Source organism: Candida margitis (genome assembly GCF_024628925.1).
Source record: "Candida margitis strain CBS 14175 chromosome Unknown scaffold7, whole genome shotgun sequence".
Taxonomy (NCBI): domain Eukaryota; kingdom Fungi; phylum Ascomycota; class Pichiomycetes; order Serinales; family Debaryomycetaceae; genus Lodderomyces; species Lodderomyces margitis.
The window spans coordinates 23,847-47,690 of NW_026261806.1; the positions used below are offsets into that span (position 1 = coordinate 23,847).

At 38.3% G+C, this 23,844-nt stretch overlaps 10 protein-coding genes across 10 annotated transcripts; 3 read left to right on the plus strand and 7 right to left on the minus strand. All coding sequences in view use genetic code 12, as the record gives it.

Annotated features, from left to right (window-relative positions):
* Window positions 1-1,316: 1,316 nt before the first annotated feature.
* CANMA_002412 (uncharacterized protein) lies at window positions 1,317-3,806 on the plus strand (the record flags this gene model as incomplete). Its single annotated transcript, XM_051814478.1, has 1 exon — window positions 1,317-3,806. The coding sequence occupies one exon, from the start codon at window positions 1,317-1,319 to the stop codon at window positions 3,804-3,806; it is 2,490 nt and encodes an 829-aa protein (XP_051671848.1).
* Window positions 3,807-5,249: 1,443 nt separating this feature from the next.
* On the minus strand, window positions 5,250-6,701 carry ADE13 (adenylosuccinase; the record flags this gene model as incomplete). Its single annotated transcript, XM_051814479.1, has 1 exon — window positions 5,250-6,701. One exon carries the CDS (start codon window positions 6,699-6,701, stop codon window positions 5,250-5,252), a length of 1,452 nt encoding a protein of 483 aa, XP_051671849.1.
* Window positions 6,702-7,615: 914 nt separating this feature from the next.
* ZCF19 (Zcf19p) lies at window positions 7,616-9,610 on the plus strand (the record flags this gene model as incomplete). The annotated part of the gene is made up of 1 exon (XM_051814480.1): window positions 7,616-9,610. The coding sequence occupies one exon, from the start codon at window positions 7,616-7,618 to the stop codon at window positions 9,608-9,610; it is 1,995 nt and encodes a 664-aa protein (XP_051671850.1).
* An 18-nt stretch (window positions 9,611-9,628) lies between these two features.
* Window positions 9,629-11,533, minus strand: CANMA_002415 (uncharacterized protein; the record flags this gene model as incomplete). The annotated part of the gene is made up of 1 exon (XM_051814481.1): window positions 9,629-11,533. The coding sequence occupies one exon, from the start codon at window positions 11,531-11,533 to the stop codon at window positions 9,629-9,631; it is 1,905 nt and encodes a 634-aa protein (XP_051671851.1).
* Window positions 11,534-12,158: 625 nt separating this feature from the next.
* On the minus strand, window positions 12,159-12,899 carry CLG1 (Clg1p; the record flags this gene model as incomplete). Its single annotated transcript, XM_051814482.1, has 1 exon — window positions 12,159-12,899. The coding sequence occupies one exon, from the start codon at window positions 12,897-12,899 to the stop codon at window positions 12,159-12,161; it is 741 nt and encodes a 246-aa protein (XP_051671852.1).
* Window positions 12,900-14,293: 1,394 nt separating this feature from the next.
* CANMA_002417 (uncharacterized protein) lies at window positions 14,294-15,775 on the minus strand (the record flags this gene model as incomplete). The annotated part of the gene is made up of 1 exon (XM_051814484.1): window positions 14,294-15,775. One exon carries the CDS (start codon window positions 15,773-15,775, stop codon window positions 14,294-14,296), a length of 1,482 nt encoding a protein of 493 aa, XP_051671853.1.
* A 1,483-nt stretch (window positions 15,776-17,258) lies between these two features.
* On the plus strand, window positions 17,259-20,132 carry CANMA_002418 (uncharacterized protein; the record flags this gene model as incomplete). Its single annotated transcript, XM_051814485.1, has 1 exon — window positions 17,259-20,132. One exon carries the CDS (start codon window positions 17,259-17,261, stop codon window positions 20,130-20,132), a length of 2,874 nt encoding a protein of 957 aa, XP_051671854.1.
* A 145-nt stretch (window positions 20,133-20,277) lies between these two features.
* Window positions 20,278-20,754, minus strand: ARC15 (Arc15p; the record flags this gene model as incomplete). Its single annotated transcript, XM_051814486.1, has 1 exon — window positions 20,278-20,754. One exon carries the CDS (start codon window positions 20,752-20,754, stop codon window positions 20,278-20,280), a length of 477 nt encoding a protein of 158 aa, XP_051671855.1.
* A 520-nt stretch (window positions 20,755-21,274) lies between these two features.
* CANMA_002420 (uncharacterized protein) lies at window positions 21,275-21,685 on the minus strand (the record flags this gene model as incomplete). The annotated part of the gene is made up of 1 exon (XM_051814487.1): window positions 21,275-21,685. One exon carries the CDS (start codon window positions 21,683-21,685, stop codon window positions 21,275-21,277), a length of 411 nt encoding a protein of 136 aa, XP_051671856.1.
* Window positions 21,686-21,908: 223 nt separating this feature from the next.
* Window positions 21,909-23,558, minus strand: PGI1 (glucose-6-phosphate isomerase; the record flags this gene model as incomplete). The annotated part of the gene is made up of 1 exon (XM_051814488.1): window positions 21,909-23,558. One exon carries the CDS (start codon window positions 23,556-23,558, stop codon window positions 21,909-21,911), a length of 1,650 nt encoding a protein of 549 aa, XP_051671857.1.
* Window positions 23,559-23,844: the final 286 nt, after the last annotated feature.

Genomic DNA, 23,844 nt, shown 5'->3' on the forward strand with positions numbered 1-23,844 from the left:
TCCCAATTTACTAAAATATGCACAGCTCTTGATTAGGGACCCACAAAATTTAGAAAAAGAAAATAATAAAGAAAGTAGCGTAGCGGAGCAAATATTAACTATACGGACTGATGTCTTGGATGATACGTTTGAAATACAATGCTATTTACGTCCGCTCTATGCGAATTTGGAATTGCTTTTTTTTGGTTTGGCGGGTAGAAGGGCAGGTCTTCCAGAACAAGTGGCATTAACAGCAAATATAACTTTAGATTGTAGGCCAAGTCACGCTTTTGTTGGAACAAAATAACTATAGGAGAAAAAATATTCCAAATGATTCCGTACATGTTCTCTTCCTTCCTTCTTTCTTTGTCCACTCGTCTTCGAGTGTTTTTTTGTTCATCATATTCCAACAAAATCATCTCTCAAATATGTAGGACTCTGATAGTTTCACTGACATATTATTACAAACCTTTAACAAGCAGATTTTTTTGCCAATTATAATAATTTTTGCTTTTCTTTTCTGGCTCTGTTTTGTGTCAATTAAGTTTTAATTCATTGTGCATTATACACAATAGCCAAAAAAGCTAAAAGTTAAAAATGGACAATGCTCCAAGACAAATATGGAAACATAGGGATATTAACACTATGCATAAATATATTATTTATCTCTTTACAAGAGACGTTAACTATATACACAACTACTACTACTACTATACACAATAGAAGTCGAAGAAAAAGCCCAGTAAGAGACAACGAAGACAAAATAATAATAATAATCCCCTCTTCCTCCCCCAAATAGCTATAGAACGAGCACAAAACTAGCCCTGTCTATTTTTCTATGTTTATATAAATACCAACGATTCTGGTACCTTTTTGTTTACAAGTTTATTGAATGTTTTCTTTCAGGAACACACTCACTCATACCTAGTCATTAAACAAACTACATTTCATATACAACACACCTTACTTACAAAGTGGGATCTACAATAGTGCTTGAGTTTCTATTTTCGCAGTTTTTCTTGTTGATTCCCTAGATTTCATACCCTCCATTTCTTCCCCTTTTTTGGCTTCGCACTTCTAGGCCTAGCTGAACAACAGATCTCTACAGATCTGAAACTACAAACGTCTTTCTCAGTTTATCAAACTTCCCCTAAAGAGAAACTGGTGTATTCGCCAAGGCACTTGATTTAGGTGGTTTAACTATTGCAACTAATTTACTATTGGGACGGGAATTATCTCTCCTTGGTAAAGCTTAGACCTGGTCCATATAGTATCACCACTTACATCTTTTATTCTTCCCCTGCCTGTTTGGTTTCTTGCACTAAGGTTTTTCAGAAATGGCAGGTTTATTGGATCTATTGAATGCTGATGAAATACTCACCAGACAACAACAACAACAACAACAACAACAACAACAACAACAACAACAACAACAACAACAACAACAACAACAACAAAAGCAGAGACAACAACAAGCACAGGCACTGGAGAAAGTTCCAGCTAGTCATCAACATATCAACCAAAACCCCGTCACACATAATCGCAATTCTGGCTTACACCAAGGACAAGATCACAGATCTCCTAGATCTATAATTACTCCACCGCCTAGATACTCATGGAGAAGAAATTCATTTGCCCACAACATTGATACTTCTGCTGCTAGTGATGTCGATCCAATATCAAGTGTCAAATCAGAAGCTCCAGCTAGTTCTTACAATACATCGTTGAACTCATCTCCTATCGATTTAGACAAGGTCAAACACAACAACCAATTTTTAATCAAACCGGAATTAGCAAGTACTACCAATACTTCTTTGTCCTCGGTATCTCCACAAGACCCTTTGGCTCATTCAAAGTTGACCAGTACAGACACTGCCTTGCTAGGTTCTTGTAAACGAAATTATTCCAACACCAATGCACCCACCATTGCACCTAATGCTACTTCCAACAACTCGTCATTTACTTCACATAAACCGCTATTCCAATTACGTGACAAGGTCCCCCACTCTAAAATAAACAAGCACATTCTTGCAACCAAACGATTTGTCAAGTTCGCCATACGACGCAAATACGCCACGAAAAAGAAAATCAGTGATACGCGTCAACTGAAGTTACACATCAAATCACTAAAAGCCGGTATCAAGATTAAATTGACCAAGTGTGATAATTTGTTCAATTTGTATCATTGCTTAATTCCGTTCACTGATGATCGCAAAATTTATTGTTTATTTGATGATGATATGACTACAAAGGAATATGGTGACATCGTAGCTAATTGTAATGGAAGCGATGACGAAAAACAACAAAACAACATCAACAAGTATCTTGAGTCAAAGGGGTTGCAGTTGATTGATAATAACGTTGTTGACTTGAATGATTATTCCAACAAGATAATAAAATCATTCACCAGTGAAGTGAGTCAATCAGTGCCTACATTCAATTCATTGGATACAGCAGTCAATACTCTTTTTAGCACTAAGAGCTTTACCTTGGTTCGTATTACTAGATCAACGACTGATGACGTACATGGATCATCCATTCTAAAGTTGGAGACAGCCAAACCAGGTGATTTCACCTTGATTGATGATGAGGAAAATTCCGATGAAATGTTGCATTCGCTTGGTGGTGAAGGTGAAGTACCCAACAACTTGTTTTTCAAAAAGATTATTGCTCGACCTAGGTACAAGAGCAATATGAAGATTTACTTTATGCCATCAAACCAAGCCAATTATGCATTATACACTGATTGTCGATCTTTTGAGCGGGATTTATTCAACGGTGTTGTGCAAGTCGAATTTAACGATTTAGAAGAATGTCTCAATGATAAGGACAAGAAATGGGATAATGTCGATGTTGATGATGTTAGTGTCAAGCGTTTCGCTGGGTATGATAGGAATATCTATTGTACATTTCCCGTTGAGGAAGCTTTGAAGCGGTTTAAGAAAAGTTTGGTTGAGAGTTTGGACAACCTTGATGATGAAGATAAAGTTGAGGTGAAAAACCAGCTAGTGGATCGTGTTGCTATGCCGCAAGATACAAATGGTGTTGATACTACTACTACTGCTACTACTACACCACCATTTCAAACACTTCCACCACCTCAATTTGAATCTCCGTTGGATATGCAACCTGCTCAAGAACCAGTTATGCCACAGCAACAACAAGTGTTTGGCAAATTGCAGTCACTGCAGTATCCAATATCGGCGCCATACCAACAACAGCAACCACAACAACATCTCCAACCGACATTCACTGTTAGGTCGCTTTCTTTTGATGATGGATTTGCGAGCATGAGAAGCCAACAACAACAGCCTTGGCACCAACCAAGCACGAAGCCACCATCATCTGCTGTATTCTTCAAAGGCATGTCTCCACAGCAGAGACCAGTCTATGCACCATCATTCGGACCAGTGCCGGGTACACGTGGAGCTTCCTTTGATATTTCGCATCACTTGCAGCAACAACCACAACCGCCACAACAGCAGCAACCATTGGTACTGATGATGGCATCGCTGATAGGTGGAGCTGTCAATGATTACGTCCAATTGCCCCCATTGGTTACATTATCGCAAACACCTAGGTCATCAATGAGTAGAGAGGACCTAGGCACTTCACCATTACATTTACAACAATTGCAACAGCAACAGCAACAGCAACAGCAACAGCAACAGCAACAGCAACAACAACAACAACAACAACAACTGCAGTGGCAGCACGGCTTGCAGACGTTGCCACCAATCAACACAATATCTACAAAGAAGAGCTTCGAGTTCCAAGAGTTGCCGTTGCTCAGAAATCAACACTTCCAATTCCAGCCAAGACTGTAACTTTTACAAGGTGATATCAGGTTTATTTCGTTGTTTCCGTGTGTGATTTTTTACCATTTCAGTTCTTGATTTTTGTACCAATAGAATGAGAGTGAGAATGAGAAAGTTTAGGAAATTAGAAGTTGGGTTAACATCATTTATTTCTCAATTTGTGTTACCTACGGGTACTGAGACTCTGATCAAAGTTTTTATAAAGTACTGGGTACTGAAAACATTTGTGTGTGTATTTGTATAAATTGTGTGCATTAAATTCTGTTTTTAAATTTTAATTTACGAGCTTGTCTAGACCTTTTAACAAAAATCACAATAACAAGAGTAACTTTCTTCTCCAATTAGACCAAAAATAAAACACAAGTCTTGGTAATAAACAATAGCACTACCTCTTTTAAGAGTTTGCGCATCATACACCTCGAAAAGTAGATATCAAGCCAAATCCCAAAAACCCCGACACATTCCGCAAATGGATCAATCTATCGCCCAATTTGTGAATGATTTTTCACCATATACAAATTATCATTTCCTTGTCTTGCACCCTACTCTCCTCGCACTCATTTGATAGGCAAAGTATTTACCCGACATAAGCCACAAAAAATCAGGCAAATCGTCGCAAAAAATAGCGAACAGAAAGTGAGTAGGTCTTGTAACGCATTAGAATGCCAGATAGCTCCCATTACTTTCCGTAAAGTTCAATCAAACGTATGGACTTTACAACGATGAAAGATTCTAGAACACGTATTACCGCATATCATCCAATAGTCATGTAGTGGGAACAATGACTTACCAAAAAAAGAAGTTGGCGCCAATCCGACCTAACAAAGGACCAAAAAAAAAAATAAAAATAAAATATCACATAAAGATGAGAAACAATAGAGGCAAACACAAAACATGGACCATAGACCCTTATTGTCTTTTTTTTTGATTTTTCTTTACACTTTTGACCTGGGTTAGGAGCTCATTGGACAAACGTGTCTCTTTGGTATTTTGTGTATCAGTGTGATTTGTTGGGTTATTAAGCAAAGTCTATCCCATGGACTTTGTGGTATTTAAAAGCCCATTATCTATGTCTGAATTTGTGGCAAGAATTATGAGCTTAGATGGGGAGGGGAGAGAGTATGGTGTGTGGAGTCGATTTTTTCATACTTTACATCCTTCCAAGAAGCTTGAATTGAATACGTTCGAGTCTAGATTCTGGCCTCTTCTGTGCATCCATCCACAAAGTATCCACCCTCAGGGGGGGGCACATTCTCTCTGTGTATTCAGAACTAAACGTTTGCTATCTCTTGGCACTAACTTCTACGAGAAGCTTCAGCCTCGTTTTCAGATCCAAAATGTGATCTAAAGGATCTAAAAGGCTAAAATAGTCATCAAAAAGTTTCATTTAGTTAAATATACACAAAATAACAAACATCCTTTGCGTTACCACTTCGCTCCCCCACATGCACTTTAAACCTTTAATGCAACCTGTTCTTCAGTAATGTACTTTTCAAATGGCTGTAAAGCCCTGGCAACATCCTCCTGGACGAATTTTTCAGTTTGTTGTGGAGCTCTACCAACAAAAGTGCTTGGATTCAATAACTCATCCAATTCGTTCCAAATAGGCTTGAAATATTCGGTGTTTCTAACACGCTCGATTAAATCATTGTCGCCACCTTCTTGTTTAACGACAGCTGAAGCTTGATGAGACAAGACTCTAATCTCCTCATGACAATCTTGTCTTGAGCCACCTTTCTCAACCATGGCCATAATAATATTCTCAGTAGCCATAAATGGTAATTCGGAATTGATTCTACGTTCAATTACTTTAGGGTAAACAACCAAACCTGATGTAATGTTCAACATTGTTGATAACAAAATATCAACAGTTAAAAATGCAGAAGGTAAACTGATTCTTCTAATTGCTGAATCATCCAAAGTCCTTTCAAACCATTGTACTGAAGCAGTCTGAACTGCATCATTAAACAAACCTCCCAAATGTCTAGCCAACGAACAAACACGTTCACATCTCATTGGATTACGCTTGTATGCCATGGCACTAGACCCGATTTGTGACTTTTCAAATGGTTCTTCAATTTCTTTCAAATTGGCCAACAACCTAATGTCAGTGGCAAATTTGTGTGCAGTAGCACCAAAGCTAGCCAATGGTCCCAACACATCAATGTCAATCTTACGTGAATAAGTTTGTCCCGTAACTGGATAAACAGTGTCAAATCCTAATAATTCAACAACACGTTTGTCCAACTCTTCGACTTTATCATGGTTACCGTGAAACAATGACAAGAATGAGGCTTGGGTACCGGTGGTACCTTTGACACCTCTCAACCCAATATCATTTCTGGCTCTAACAAAGTTTCTCAAGTCCCATAATAACTCTTGCAACCACAAAGTGGCTCTTTTACCAACGGTGGTTAATTGAGCTGGTTGGAAATGTGTCCATCCCAAAACTGGCAAATCCTTATACTCCAAAGCAAATTTGCTCAATCTGTCAATAACGTTAACCAATTTAGGAATCAAAATGTCATATGCATCCCTTAAAAAGATCAAGTCGGCATTATCAGTAACAAAACATGAAGTAGCTCCTAAATGGATAATACCGGCGGCAGCAGGACAAGTTTCACCAAAGACGTGAACGTGGGCCATAACATCATGACGCACTTTACTCTCTTCAACGGCAGCATCTTGAATCTCCTTATCGGTAATGGTCAAGTGTTTCGACATTTGCTCAATTGCCTCATCGGTGATCATGTCCAATCCAACTTCTTGTTCAGCTTTGGCCAAATTCAACCATAATTTACGCCACGTGGAAAACCTATTTCTAAGGGAAAAGATGGCGGACATCTCCTCCGATGCGTATCTCGAAGATAATGGAGTTGCATATTTGTCGTATTCGGAAACCATGATAAAAGTTTGTTTTGTAGTTTTGTATGTGGTTTATAGGTGATTGAGTAAAAAGAAGTGAATGTGGGTGTTGCCCTTTTTATGATGTTTTTTTTTTGAAATTTTTCAATTGGTATCATCTTTTAGACATCTTCCGTTTTTTTTCTTTCTCTGCATAAATGAAAAGTTTAATTAGGTAATATAATTAAATTCTGACTCCGATGAAAGTCCGGGGATGATTACAAGTTTCTTTCACTCTAGAGTAAAAGCTTTTATGAGCAATCTACCAGCAGACCAAGCTTTCTTCAACGGATGAGACTCTATTACCACATCAATCAACTGTTCCACAACCACAATAAAGCCAATTCAATCTAATTTAATCATGCCAGCTAGGACTGATATCAATGGTAATTACCTGAGAAACTTTAATTCCCTTCTTCTACCACTTGGCATTTGGTGATGGTCTAGGTCTAGGTCTAAATTTTCAACTAGACAGCAAAAGTTGGGTAAAGCAAAAAGTAACACCATTATTTCTGGAAAAAAGCCGCCTCTACATCCCGTTCGGTCTCAACGGAACTTATTCATGACAGAGTTGCAAAGTGAAGAGATGATTCTCCAATGTGCCATCAGCCATTGGTCCTATCCCAGAATACATAAACATCACTATCCATTTATCAACAAAATTTGAGCCCCATTATGAAGCACCAGAAGACTCAAAGCATAATAAAGGCTTGTTACGGAATGGCCGCATGATTCAAATGGTCGTGTTTATGATGTTAAAAAATTCACATTTAATTTGGCCCGCGAAAAGCATTCTTCCAACGGAACAAAGTTATTTTCTTCCAACGGAACAATCCATTATAACTTTCAAGATTGTTTTTCTATTTTCCAAAAGTTAAAAGATTCATTCCCGCTGGTATATATACAGTTCCACGATGAATGACGTTGTTCCACCTAGTGTGGGGATAGGCTCTGCTGTGCCTACCCAATCAGAAACAGCAGTTGATCTGAATCGTCAACAGAAAAAGAAGCGAAAAGTGACAGATTCAGCCCACGAGAATAGGAAATTAGCCCAAGCATCTAGAACTCTACAAGCGTGTCAATTATGCCGCAAACAAAAAACGCGTTGTTTTAGATCACCTGAATGTCCTACTTCCTGTTTGCGCTGTCGTTTTCTTAGTAAGACTTGTTCGTTCCAATTGGAAGAAGCGGGGGGAGCACCTGCAGCAGCACTACCACTGAATAATGATGGAAATATTCAAAATGATCCAAAAGTTGGCTTGATCTTGGATAGAGTTAATGAATTGTTGAATATAGTGAAAAATGGTCGGGTTGGGACTGAAGCTAGTGGTGGGGAACATCTAATAAATAGTGATGCTCGGTTGTTGTTGGAGACCGCCAGTTCAATGCAAAACCATCATCTGATCAACTCGAATTCAATGTTGAATGTAGAAATTTTGGAACAAACTACTCCCGAATTTCAAAGAGCTTCACAAAGTTTAGTGACATCGCCATTTGCCATGATCAGGAATCGAATGATGCAGGCAAATTGTCCAGCTCCTATTCAAAACTTGTATCAATCAAACAACGATGCGGTACTCGATAGACCAAGAAATATAATTGAGTTGGGAATCATGAGTGAAAAAGAAGTAGTTGACGTTGTTGGCAATTTCAGACGAAACTATGGCCGTTGGGTATCATTCCCCAATACTTTATCAACTGAGAATTTAGTCAAAGACCTTCAACTTAAATCGCCACTACTTTTAACCACCTGCTGTTGTATAAGCTACCGGTACTCTGCAGACACAAGCCAGGAGAATCGGCAGCGAATTGTCCAATTGGTCAAAGTTCTTATTAAAGAACTCAATCATAATTTCATCAGGTTCACATCCTTTACCAATAATGATTTTGCCTTGGTGGAGTTTTTCCAAAGTCTAGTTGTATTGAGCTTATACGCTATGTCGATTTCGTCAGTGGTTGCCGGTATAGATCATGGAGACCCCGAATTGGTGGGGTTTAATTTGGACCCTTGGCAATTGTCTAGCATTGGAATCACCACATTTCTCACCAAGTCGACTTTCCAATTATTCAAAACAAAGCAAAACATTACTGATGATGGGTATGAGACGTTAGCATTGCTACGCATATACAATCACTTGTGCTTAGTACATCTCATTAATTGCATCTTCTCAGGGAGGATATGCATTTTGGATGAGGCTAGAGTGCGTTATTGCACATCGGCATTGACATTGTTTAATGCGACAAACTTTGATGGGCGTATGGTGGCAGAAATCAATATTCTCCATGTAACTTACAAGTACCTCCAGCAGAATGACGAGGTCAATGCCCCTCAAAGCTTGTACGATTTCCATTTCAATGAAGTTGTCAGGGAAGTGCAAACATGGTTTCAAAACTGGGAGTATTTGATCCAACAACCGGCATTGCAATTTGCTGAATTTAACTATCATTTTTGCTCCCTATTGATCTATGTTGCTTATAGCTTCCAAAAGTTAGGAGATGGTGGTGGCTTGGATATATTTCTACAACAGGATGTATTGGATCTGATCTTAAAACAGTGTCTGTCACAAAACCTACTCATGATGTATCAGCATGCAAGAGATATACTCAACCACGTTAGGCAAATCACCAGTGAATCATATTTCGCCTATTTGTCGGACCAAATTCATTTTTGCTTCTACTTTAGCGGTGTGCTCCTATCTAGAATCTTGCATGTTGCAATCACCAATAATCTAACCCATATGGAAGAGTTTAAAGATATCAAGACCAAGAGGGGGATTTCGCGACAACTACAGCCTATTGTCAATTTGACTAAAAAGATTGACGGATTTTTGTCAACTTCTGATCCAGTTATACTTGCCAAGTACAATGTAGGCTTGAAACATTGCATTGATGAGGTGTTGAATGCTTGAAAAAAAAATATGTATATTCTATTTAAGATGCCCTTTATAATTACCCTCCATATAATCTATATGCACAAATGCTCTTTCCACCATGGGCAAACTTTCAATACTATACTGTAATGCTTCGGCAATATCATGACAATCCTTAAAGCTTAGGTCAAACTTGTCATTAGCAAAAACGACATCAACCTCAACATTCAAGTTGTCACCAACATGGTAAATTTTCAATGCCGTAATGCGTCTAATAGGCTCGGCGAATCGGCAACAAAGGTACAAGACAACCTTGTACTCCAAAGGGTCGGCCACAGCACCCGTGAGATTATTTATATGTTCAAAAGCAGTTTTGCCCCAATTGAAAATAATGTAAACTGATAAAAGGAATGCGCCCAATGGATCAAACCACCAAATGCTGAAAATGTGGCCAAGCCAAGGCATCAATAATGACACGGTATTGAACACGATATCGGTCATTGCATCTTGCGCAAGAGCTTGGACTGAAGAAGATCGGCTTTTGGAACACCATAACCAACAACCTAGCTTAGCGACAATCGTAATAACCATGATTAAAAATGCATCAAATCCAATTGTTGCCGGAACTCTTTGTTCAGGCGTACTGAAAAACAACCTTTTGAACGATTCTTGCCCCACTTGGAAAAACGAGATTATAATAATGATTGAAAATATGAGCACTCCCAAAGGTTCCAATCTTGACCTGCCGACAGGGTACGAATGACGAACCTTCCAATTATTCTGAGCTGCTAGTCGATTGACAATGTAAATAATAAATGTGGACAAGAAATCCAAAATCGAATCAACGAGAGATGCCACCACCGAAAGGGAATTTGTAAGTAAAGTAACGGCAATTTTCCCCACCAATAACAAAATGTTTATAAGGAAGTTGACCAAGATGGCAGTCAACACTTGCGAGCTATTTTCCTCTTCGTTATAACCGAGGAATTTAGACCCATCGTCAACAACATTTCCCGGGACGTCATAAAACCTAGAAAATTTGGACACTGAACCTTCACCACGTTCCAAATCGGGGTTTTGCAAAGAATCATAACTCTTCTTCCCATTCATGGATGGCTCCTTATCGCTTGGATTCCCATTGTTTACTGCACTGCTAGGACTTGCTGGTTCTTCAGCTTCTTCAATATTGTCCAACAACACGCCACGAACCGACTCACCGCTGCCATAATTGCTCAACATGTTGTAGTGAATTCTCCCAGCATCGAGAAAATTATCAATCTCCTGAAACTTACTAATTAGGTAATTCTGCTCTTCATAGTAAGTTCTAACCCTTTTGTTCTTGATCTTTGCCGCATCATCATTGTATTGCGCATACCAATTACATAATGGCTTTGCGTCACCAATTAATCTCAGTGGTCGTAAACTACCAACAATTCCAACAATACTCCTTCCCCTTTGTTCATTGATAAAGCTTTCATGTAAGGATGAGGTGCTCTCATCGTGTAGGTGGTAAAAGAGGGGCTGTGATGCCTGTGTGTTGTTCATATTGGCTGGGATGTGTCCATCAGCAGCCGAATTCGGATTGGTTACTGAATGATGACTCGATAACAATCTATGGAAAAGCGGTCTCTCTGGCATCATCTTCATATACTCATTAGCAGAGAAAGACAGACGCCTTCGTGGTGATGCAAACTCTTCAAACTCGGTGTAGTCAGAGTGAGCTAAATGATTAAGGGAATTTCCTGATTTTGAACGAGATGGGAAATTGGGAGACATCAGTCTCTCTCTAAACCTATTGGATGATGCAGCAGCCGAAGCTAGTGCCGGAGTTGAGTACTGAGCATGGCGCAAGTGATTGGGTAAATTGGGGTGACTAATGGGCGAATGTTTGTTATTCTGAATGCCATCTCGATTCCATATGAGTGGTTGCATTTCATCTTCTGAATAGTCCTTTGAACCCATACTTGTGTGTCATATAAAAAGTGTTTGTAATCAGTTGTGGGTGAATTAGCAAAAGGCTTATTGCTAAATTTTAGATGCGCAATGAGATAGATAGATAATAGATAGAAAGAAAAATGAGTGTGGTAGGTGGTGTAAAAAAAAAAAAGACTTTCGGAGAATGGACTGGTTATTTGAGATGGACTGGAGAGTAGTGTGGGTGGTGTGATAAAGGACTCTCCCTTTGTACCCTTGTTAAGTTTCTTTTTTGTAAGGCTCAGGTTATTATTAGTTGCTTTTAGTATTATTATTATAACTCTACCTCATATATATATGTGTGGCTAGTTCATTGTCCCTTTTCTTTTTTAAAAAGAAGTTGTTTGATATGTCGCAGAATGCATAAAGTGTCAATACTGCTTCGTAGTTTGAATACTACGCCCTTCTACAAAGGCTGAAGCTTAAGCTGACCAACGTTAGAGTCTGTTAGCTGCTGGCCGACTGATTTCAATGCAGTCTATCTAAGGACCCTTCTGGCAGATCCAATGGTCGTATTGTAGAGTAAACTTGAATCCATGAAAGTGCAAGAGTCTAACCTAAAAGCAAACTAGCGCAAATTGCACTACTTATAATTAAATTTCAAATACTTTGACTAAAAAATACAGCTTCTTTGAACCCATGTTTCCCAACATTCTTGTAACGTGACCAAATTATATTGATAATTGACAACGGATAATGACCATTTCACCTCTTCCAACCACGACCTTTCCTCCTTGTTTAGTAACTCAATTTGCAATCCTGTTGCTCCACTCCAGGACTTATTGGTAAACGTGTTGTCATCGTTAAATTTGTTTGCCAATATTAAACCAACAATCAAATAATTGAATATAACATTTTCAGGTAATGCTGGCAACTCCTTTGGAGAAAATCTTTGATTCAAATACTCCAACGATATCATTATGGTCGATTTTGGCAATCTTGTTGCGCTCAATACCGACGAAACCAAACATTCAAAGTCTTTTGATGGACTCTTATTCTGTTTCAACATTCCAAATGTGCACCATCCTAAGAAAGCAGACATTTGGGGGATATCATACTCCATTACAGTGTTGATACCACCATTTACTTCTGGTGCTGTCGGTATTGGTTTATAATTCGTTTGTTGATAGTTGGATAGCTGGTAGTTTGTTGGTTGATAGTGGCTGACTTGTGGCTGTGGTGGTACTGCTGCAGCTAATGGAGGTGGAGGTGGTGGTAGATGCATCATCATCTGGTTATGATAATACTGAGAGAGCTCATATTGAGCAGTCTCTTGTGAATAATATTGAGGTGGGTACGTGTAATAGTTTGATTGTGGGACACAGGGATATGGAACTGTGTACATTGCGTTCATCTTGAGCTTAAGAATCTTAATGAAAAGTTCTTAAATGGATACACCTTAGTTGTGTGTGTGTGGAAAAATAAAACAAATCAATTACTGTGATTTGAGATTTGCATGAATCCTTGAATGACAAAAGTATACCCTTTATTTCTATCAGTGTATAAAGTTTTAACGTTTGGGTGATGTCAAAAATGGAATGGATATAGTTGTGGTGAGGTCGATTGACTCGTTTTTTTCCTTTTCCACTGTTGTAAATATTGTGTTGTTGTTGTTTGTAGTTGTTTATTCAGAACTCAAAGGGGTGCACACAGGGAGGAAGTGTGACTTTTGAACTGTTCTAACAAACTATTATTATTAAAAACACAGTTCGTAAGTGGAGGTTGACCTGTGTGTATGTGTGACAATCTAGATAAATTCCCTTTTTCAAAATATAACTGAATATATACTTGAAAATGAGACTGATTGTACTGTGTTGAATATGAACTTGGGCGTTGAAGAAGAAGAGCAACAACAGAACGGGAAGGTTTCTTGCAAAAACTTTTTTTTTCTTCTTCTTCTTTGGAAATTTTTAATTTCTTTTCTTTCTTTCTTTTTTTCTTTTTTTTTATTTATTTTTTTTGTTCACAATACACACCCCCCCCCCACCAATATACACTCATATATATATATATATATACTAAAAAATATAAATGACAACACAATTCATTCATAACCCATATAATACCCCAGTACACGACTTTTTTATATTTCATATACTTTACACAAAAGAAACAGGAAAAGATCACAACAAAAATTATTAGTCATAACACACTACCTTTATAGGAGAACAAAGTAATGTTTCTTCTTCTGTTGAGGTTCCATAGGTTACAGCTAAAAGAGAGTTCTACACTGTGATGCTACTGTATTATAGCCTAAGTGCACAAACACTTGTATCACACGCGTACACTGCTGCTGTGCTGGCTTCCAGCACGTGCCTAGAATAATAGTTTTCTCTACGCCTTGTTTTATTCATTTTTGTTTTTACTTATCCTGCATAAGTTACAAGAGCAATTGAAAAGAAATAAAATTCTAGATTGAAAGATATAGGGAGAAATAGAAAGGAAAAAAATTTTTCACCAGTGCCATTAGCTCACATGGCAAACTATCATTGTTTGATCAGCGCTCCAAATTGCTACGTGAAAAATAATTTGCTTTCGTGTTAGATAATCATTCACTTGTGGGAACTTTGATAGAGTGTGTTTTTTCTGTCATAGGGTTCCAGTAAGCTGCGGCGGGGCCCTAAGAACAGGAAATCAACTTTGTATAAGCTGCGCCTTAGAATACTCTGCTGCAAAACAAAATCGCTACCATCAGATTGTCGACAATATAAAACAATTTATAAATACACATAAACAACTACACACCCACTATCTACCACGCCTCTGTTCATAGAACTGTAAACAGATCGTAGTAATCCAGCCCAAACCTCCAACGAGAGCTGCCATAATACCATATGCTTTGGCAAACCCTAAATTGTCAAACATTTTGGGGAAATAAAATGGCCCGATAAAGGCAAACAATTGTCTGAGGAATGTCACAAACAAACTAATTTGAACCGCTTTAGTATGATCCAGATCAATACAGTAAGCAATAATTGGTGATGTACCAACTTGCAATCCAAAAGAAGCAATGGCACAACCAATCAATGGTGTCACATTGTAGTGATCAATATTTTGTATTTGAACACCAAAGATAATTAAACCAAGAATACATGTGATGTATCCTGGATGAGTTACCCATAATCGAAAACTGGGTCCTTTATTATTTTTGTGGCCCCACTGCACCAACTTGTCAGACAAGTAGCCTCCAACTTCACCAATCAAGGTACCAATAATGAATGAAATAAACTGCAAACCCAATGCTTGTGGATCCATACCAAATTTATGGACCATGACTTGAGGAATTTCAACATTCATGGCAATGTTACCATGCATAAACATAATGGTGTAACCAAAAGCCGGGATAAATACTCTTGGTTTGAAAAGAAACGTCAATGGCTCAAGCACCTTGAGAACAGTAATTTTATTTTCTGGGAATATGGCCTTAAATCTCAACTGCTTGAATCTATTAGTCTCATTCCTTGACAAGTCATTTGGGTTGTAAGACGTTTCTTTACCGAGTAAGAAGTAGCAAACTGCTTGCACAAACATAATACTAGCGAAAACAACGTGGACGTATTTGGGATGTTGGTATTCAGCAACAAACCCCATGAACAAGGCGCCAAACATGGTTCCCAAGTTGACCGAGATGGCCCATATACCACTTCTCGAACCTCTTTGGTGACTAAATGTAGTCTCCTTAACAATGGCACCACCAACAGCCAAACCAGGCGAAACAAATACAGCCAGTAAGCATCTCATTGCCATCAAGGTTCCGTAATCGGTGCTGAAAACAGCGCCAATGGAAAATGCCATGGTTCCCAACACTGATATAATCAACAACAACCGCTTGCCGTACCTTTGCATAACAGGTACCCAAATCATGGGAAACGTACCAATGAGCACAATCTGTGCTGATGTCAAGTATGAAACTGTGGGGACTGGTTTGTTTAAGATCTCTGAGTACTTACCAAACGAAGGTACTATACCTGATGCCATAAATGTTCCCATAAACCCATGGAATGCGACCATTCCCAATTGCAAGTATTTAAACCCATCTGACCAATTCAATGGGTCATCATCACTCATTGATGGCAATGGGTCCAAGGCATAAGTCCCGTGCTTTGCTATAAGGTATTGTTTATGTTCTTCAGAAATAGAAGCTAGAGGCGATTCGTGTGTGGATATTTTTTCCACATGGTCTTCCAAAGGACCCTTCTCTTGATCGGTGGAGTTTGCAACTGAAGTCATATGATAATCTTTGCTGTGTGTAGATAGATTGCAAGACTGGTTTGCAAAAGAGAAATGCCATCATTATTTATACACCTTGTGGTCTCCCATTAGTTTTAGTGGAGACACCGACGGATTAAGCAGACAAAGAAGAGAGGGGTGAAGTAGACTAACCACAAACTTGCAAAAAAAGACGTTTGAGAAAAAAAACATTCAAAAATAGGCTTGGAAACACTAAGCATATTAGATAAAAGTGTCTAATTTGGCATTGAAGACAACATAGAGTATGTTGTTTAGTGCTTGCGGAGGTAAAGTTTAAAATTTTCTGTCCTCAAGATCAAAAAGATCTGCATGATCTTAATGATGTCAAATAAAGTAATACATAGGATAAATAAATATCCAGACTGATTTGAAAATTAGTTAACTTTTGAGGCACGCAAAAGTATCAATGCGTAATAGGCTAAATGCTTTTAAGTTAATGTTGATTTTACCATTCCTAGCATATCCGATAACAAGCACTGAAAAGGATTTGAGGGACGACACAATCTGAAAAAAGTAGATGCTGAGCCCCATTCAACATTAAACACTTTCTTTGTGCCTCAATTCAATGGTTCGGAATTTGGGGTCAATTTGGAGATCAATTTGTGTCTCAAATTTCTTTTCTATTTTGTATGCAATTTTAGTCCCCCCACAAACTACTTTACGACCGGAAATATAAGAAATTACTAATCAAACTTTATCAAGATCTAGTAGTCCAGTGACAAACTTTGGAAGTACATATACATCACCTTCAAATCTCTGCCCTATGTTTCTATAAACAAAGTCCACTTTTTCACACCCATCATCACTGAGATTATAAAATATCTCAAATTCAATGCTCTCAACACGTATTTTATTTCATGTTATTTTATTTTTCTATATTTCCAATATTCTTGAGTTGAATATGACTTGTTCTATTATACTTTGTCAACCAACTTCTTGGCAAGAGAAGGTGGAGTAGCTTTTGCTATTTATATTGCCTTCTAAGAAGCTTCGTCCCCAACTGTAAATCCTCTTCAACCTCAAATGTCTTGTGCCTCTTGGTGTGTATCGGAATTAGAATTAAATAGATAGAGTCTCGCTCACCCGCTCCGGGTAAAAATAGTTGCAAAAACAAAGAGAAGCCAAACAGAGAGAATGAAGAGAACAAATTTTCTTGGTATTGCCTGACAAAAAATTGTGCAATTGCAATATTCTATCTTTGGTGGACTCAATTATCGATAGTTGTTTATGCCAGATTTACTTTTACAAACATGGGTGTCTTTTGTCAAAAGTATTCTGTTTGGCGCTACCTTGTTTCCAATTCTTGGTTATTGTAAGCGCTACCGAAATTACACGAAAAAGTCAAATACTGCATACAAACAGATTTGTTTACACTTCCACAACGTTTTGTTTACATTTGTGGTTTTCCATCTCAGTTTTCTTTTACAGCCAGTTCATACAAACAACCACACTGCCCCCTACAATGTCGGTCCCATTATACTTGAAAGTCAAAGGACCAACATCTACTAGTGACCAATACCACCAGCCATGTTTTGCTGTCACTTCAGAAAAATCAATCGAGTTTAACGACACCAATTACGATTTTGAACAGATTTACCAAGCATCAGAAACTCAATACCCAGAATTAATCAATTCATCACACAACTCATGTATTGTGTTGATGGGTCCAACCGGAGGAGGCAAGACAACAATGTTGAAGCATTTGATCCTGGCAAAATTGAAGACTTTTGATGATAATGAGCCAGTTTTCGTTTCCTCATTTGAAATCACCAATAACAAATTCTTGATTGATTTGTTGGATTCTAATGACACTTCGAGAAAAGTGCCCTTTAGCTTGTTGAACAATTTTGAAAATAAATTAAAGAGAAAGAAGGCCAGTGCTGAACTTATCAAGGAGGTTTTGAAACAAAGATCAAGCAAGGCTACTGAATTCAACGCCAATTCGTCAAGATCCTGTCTTGTTATCACCTTCTTTTACCACAATTTTAGAACCACCTTTGTTGACTTGATGGGCAGTGAAAAGAATTCCAAGTTTAGCTCAAACATCTTTGCAAACACAAACATATCCTCTATTACTCAACAAATGGTAAACAAACAAAAGGACGTTAGATCACACAATTTGGTAACAAACTATATCTTCAAAAACAAAGATTTGAAGGTTGTCCTTAACTTGGACCCTAATGGTGATGTGTCTTTAATCAAGTCAACATTGACTAATATTGCTGATATTGTCAAGACATTCAAGTTGGAAACGGTTGAAAACACAGTAAGAACGAGAAGAACGCCAAGTTATACCATGCCAACAATGTCATCAATCCGCGGTAGTCCTCAAAAATTGGCTAAAAGGGTTGGTGTCACGGTAAAACCTACCCCTCTGGTTAAACCAATCCCACGTGTCACCGCCTCCATGGATAGAAAATACTCGGTCCGCAAACCACCTGTCCCCACGAGAAGCCCAAGTAAAGATGCTAAATTAATTGAAGCGTTGAAGATGGAACAATCCTTATCCAAGCAAAAGTATGCGGAGTCAATTTCTGAAATCAAGACTGAAATTGGTTATTTCAAGCAAGAGACAAATCAAATGTTGGAGACATTTCAAAATTTGCGATCCAAATTGGATTTACTTTCCCAAGCTAATGAGGAAAAGCAGCAGCAGATTGTTGCTGCAAAAGGAGAGAATGACAAAATTGTTGAAGAATTAGATCATTTCAAACAGAAGGTTGTTGATTATCAACAAAACAAGAGTGGAAACGAAGAGGAGATTGCTAGACTTGAAGCTGAACTCAACCGTTTGGAACAGGAATTGCTGGTAAGTAGAAATGCTGTGTCAGAACTCGAATCATTCAAAACAAATCTTGAAAATAAGATTGAATTGCTGAAGCAGGAAGAGCAGAAATTGATGGATCGTATTAGAGTGTTGAATCTCGAGCTTGATGAAAACAAGAAATTGATGGCATCGAAAACTTACGATATCAACCAACTTCAGGAGACTATTGAGTCACAAAATGCTTCACTGGTTGAGAAAGAGAATGAAATAAGTGAGTTGTTGAATGCAAAGGATGAACTTGCAAAGAGAAATGAAGCTCTCACAAGTGAATTGGAAAACTTGAAATTATCTTTTGAAAAGTCTACTGTCGGTAATAATGAAGCCCAAGACGCGGTAACCAAGTTGTCAGCCTTGGTTGCTGAAAAGGAATCTGAGATAGAGAGGTTACATGATGTGGAGGAAAAATTGAATCATTTAAAGGAATCACATCAAAATGAAAGTGAATGGGCTACATCAGAGATGTCAAAGTTGAAGGCAGATATGGCGGCAAAACAAATCAAGATCGATCACTTGAACAGTTTGGAGGCTTCTCTTAATCAACAAGTGGAACAATTGCAAAATGAAAAGCAAGTATTGGAAAGCAAAGTTAACGAACTTGCCCAGTCAAACAAAGAATTACAATTACAAATTGATTCTGGTGCCAACGTCAATAATGGAAGAATTGCTGAATTGGAAGCTCGATTGTTGGAGAAGAATAACCATGCAAATGGCTTGTCACAAGAGTTGCAAACGGAAACTTCGTTAAAGAGCCAATTGAAATCGGATCTTGAAGCGGCTATTCTCAAGTATCAAACGCTTCAATCGGAGTTTGCCACCTTGGAATCGAATTTATCAAACCATCTGAATGAAAATGAAGACTTGACTAACAAATTAACGTCCAAGACCCAACAATTGAAAACCAAAATTGAAACAATCACTCAGTTGGAAAAATCCGTCCATGATTCCAATGAGCAGTATAAGCTTTTGCAAGATAGATTCACCAAAAAGCAAGATCATTACAAGACCAAGATTTCCGATTTGAAAAAAGCATATGAGGTGACGATTGCTGAAAAAGATGCTGAAATCAAAAGATTGAAATCGTCTCCAACTAAACTCGGCTTGAGTGATGATTACAACGGACATTTGTTTAGTGAACGGTCGTCACCTTTTGGATTCAATCCTAATGACATATATCAAGACTCGGTGGTGGAGTCAACGGTGAATTTCAACCATGGAGGTAAGAACACCCATTTATCGCATGAATTGAACAAGCCCTCTTCCTCCTCCAGTGACCACAAATCATCCCACAACAAAAAGTCGCCAAACAAAAAGTTCCACGATAATAAGAAATCACCCGAGAAGGAGTTTAAGCAAAAATCAAGAAGTTCCACGCCAAACAAACATACGCCTACGAAAAACGTCTTACAATCATCATTCCAAGCCAATAGTGCACCACTTTCGTCAGGTGGTAAGATCAAGAAAAAGAGCGGATCTAATAAATCATCGCCTTTGAAATCAATTAAAACTTAATATACAGACACACAAACTTTGTAACATTTCTATTTTTTATTTTAAAAATACTATCTTTTATTGAATTATATATTACTGCCACTTTATAATCCCTTGTATTTCTTAATCAAGTGACTTTCTTTTTCTTTTTTTTTTGATTTCCACACTATACAGTTCTTCTATCGGTAGAGTACCTTGCAATAGCACCCACACCAGTAACTTCAACCGTCTTTTCAAACCAATTCAACAACAACCCCCCTTGTTTTTGCCCATAAGGTTCCGACATACTCTTGTACAAATACTTGATCAATGTATCCTGTTGCTCTTGATTCAAGTTTTTCACAAATTGGCCCAATTCCGATATATTGTTGTTATTTTTAATCGAGCACAAGATTTCAAATACAGTCTTGGCATGTAATTCTTTAGTTTGAGGCAGATCGGCAATGTAAGGTGCATTGTCCAATGCTAATTCGAGGGCTTGTTGGAATTGACCCGATGATAATTGCGACCTTACTTGTTGGGCGACTGATGATACTTGTGATTGCGATACTTGGGGCAAGTCGGGCACGAGTTCGGCTGCTGATAAGTGATATTCTGGCTCTAATGCATCAATATCTATTTTCCTCCAGTCTTCTGTTGCCATTGCGATTGTGTGATTTAACTTGTGTATGTGTGTGTTGTGTGATGAACGTTTGGAGAGGACGGGACAGTGGAGTTGATTTTCTGGCGACCAAAGATTTTGGTTTTCTTTTTTCTTCGGTGATAACTTTATTATTGTATGCAGTCGCGTAAAATAGTGTTTTAATTCAAGAGACCAAAGTTGGATTCAACTCAGCCATATTTCTACAGAATATAAATACTTTAGGTGTACAAAAAGTTGATACATTATAGATGTGACTCTGTTTTTAAAAGGAAAGTTGGTCTATTTTGTCCACAAATAGCTTTCAATGCGCCGATCCCAAATAGCTCTCTGAAAGTAGTATATATCGCTTCCTGTGGACACTGCTTGCCGTGAGACAAGCTATCTCAATCTTGTAAACACCGCCCCAATGTATTGGCTGCTCTATCGTAGCCTTGCTCTTTTTAAATGTATCCAGATCTATTGCCTACTTACAACTCGCTCTTTCAAATTAAATCTCAAAGCTTTTTAAATTTACAATACCCTAAGCCGTGGTTTTAGCCTTTTTCTTCTTCCTTGTCTCCTCACCTTCCTCCTCTTTACCTGTCTCGGCCTTTTCAATTTCCTCCGTTTCATCTTGTTTCAATTTCTTATCGTAATCCTCAACAAACAGTACCACATCGTCCTTCAACTTCGTATTATCAACAATAATCACCACTAATCCATCACTTCCCACTTCATATTTGATATGACCTTCATTCGGTACCGCCACGGTTTCATCAAATTCATCAAAAAACGCATTCATCAAGGTAAAAGTTGAGATTTTATCCACGAGTATTTCTTCCATTTCTGATTCTTTTGATTTCGGTTCATCGGTGACAAGGACAATCCTGAGTGGATAGTCTAGCTCGTCATCTAGTTGTGGGACATCGGAGGTTTCTGGATCTGACAGCATGACAAATATGAAGATATCTAGAAGCAAAGGATCAAGAGTTGTCGCAATAGTTTTTCTTTTTTTTGCTTTTTTACCCTTTTACAAATCTACGTCATCGCGGCTGCCAGCCATACTACAGCAACTGTCTATCGAAAAGAAACAGCTATTCCAAGTAAACTATAAAAGTATATATTCATCAAACATCGGTGGTGTTATCACAAAGACCTAAAGCCTCTAAGGGTATTTATTCCCATTGTTTGAAGGTGTTGATCAAACCGTTGGTGGATGGATCATGAGAACCAACAGACTTCTTGTCTTCCAATTCTGAACCAATAACCTTGGCCAAAACTTTACCCAACTCAACACCCCATTGGTCGAATGAGTTGATGTTCCAGATGGCACCTTCGGTAAAAGTAACGTGTTCGTAGTAAGCAATCAAGGCTCCCAAAGCAGCTGGGGTGATCTTTTGAGCCAAGATGGAGGTGGTTGGTCTGTTACCACTGAATTCCTTATGAGGTATTAATCCTCCAGTAGTACCTTCAGCTTTAACTTGTTCCTCGCTCTTTCCCTTCAACAAAGCTTCTGATTGGGCAAAGAAGTTCGAAGCCAACATTTTTTGGTGCTTGTTGTTTTCAATAGGGTTGTGAGATTGAGCAGCCAAAATAAAGTCAGCTGGAATCAATTTGGTACCTTGGTGGACCAATTGGAAGAAAGAGTGTTGAGCATTGGTTGCTGGTTCACCAAACAAGATGGTACCAGTTTGGTAGTTGGTGAAAACATTGGCTCTGGTGACTGACTTACCATTTGATTCCATAGACAATTGCTGCAAGTAGGCAGGGAATCTGTGCAAGTATTGGTCATAAGGAACAACCAAGTGGGTTTGAGCACCGAAGAAGTTGTTGTACCAAACAGAGATTAAACCACCAAGAACTGGGATGTTGTTCTCCAATGGAGTCTTTAAGAAGTGTTCATCAACAGCTTCGGCACCCGCCAAAAACTTTTCAAAGTTATCGAAACCAATGTAGATGGCAACGGATAACCCAATGGCTGACCATACAGAGTAACGGCCACCAACCCAACTTTCAAATCCAAACATGTTTTTAGGATCAATTCCAAAGTTTATAACCTCCTTTTCGTTGGTGGACAAAGCAGCAAAATGTTGGGCAATGTACTTGGTGTCTTTGGCATGGTCCAAGAACCATTTCTTAGCTGAGGTGGCATTGGTAATAGTCTCTGCGGTGGTGAATGTTTTTGAAGCAATCAAAAACAAAGTTGTTTCTGGGTGGACCTTGTTCAATACTTCGGCAATATCAGTTCCATCGATATTGGATACGAAATGAGCATTCAAACCTGGCTTTCTGTAGTGTTTCAAAGCTTCAGTGACCATGACCGGACCGAGATCGGATCCACCAATACCAATGTTGACGACATCAGTGATTGCTTTACCAGTGTAACCTTTCCACTCTCCATCTCTAACTTGATTAGAGAACTCCTTCATGTGGTTCAAAACATCCCAAACTTCTTGGGTAGTGTCCTTACCATCAACTGGCATTTTGTGCTTTTTGACATTTCTCAATGCAACGTGGTAAACTGCTCTGTCTTCAGTAGTATTGATGTGATCACCAGCAAACATTTCATCTCTCAATTTTTCAACACCAGCTTCCTTGGCCAATTGGACCAACTTGTCAAGAATTTCCTGGTTGACCAAGTTCTTGGAAAAGTCGAAAAGGATCTTGGAATCATCGTAGTTGGTAAAGACACGAGAAAATTCATCAAATCTTTTAGGATCTTGAGCAAATGCAGCTCTGACGTCGAATTTTTCACCCTCTTTTTTGTAGAGTTGTTCCAATTCCTTCCAAGCTGGTAATTCGGTGGCTAATTTGAATGAAGACATGGTTTGTTTGTTATTTGGTCAATTGAGTTTTAATTGGACTGTTAAAAAATGGGTTGTATTTAAAAAAAAATAGTAGTTTTGTTAAATTAGGGGAAGGAGAAGGAAGAAGAGGATTTAATAGCAAATATATAATATATAATATATATGGTAAGGTTTGAATCCATTTGTTTTTGTGTAAAAAGAATATTACGGAAAACGTTCATCAAAAAGGTTACTTATTGTATGTATTTCGGATGACAGGTTTGCTGAGGGAACCAAGGATAGGACGGAGTTGATTAAAAGGAGT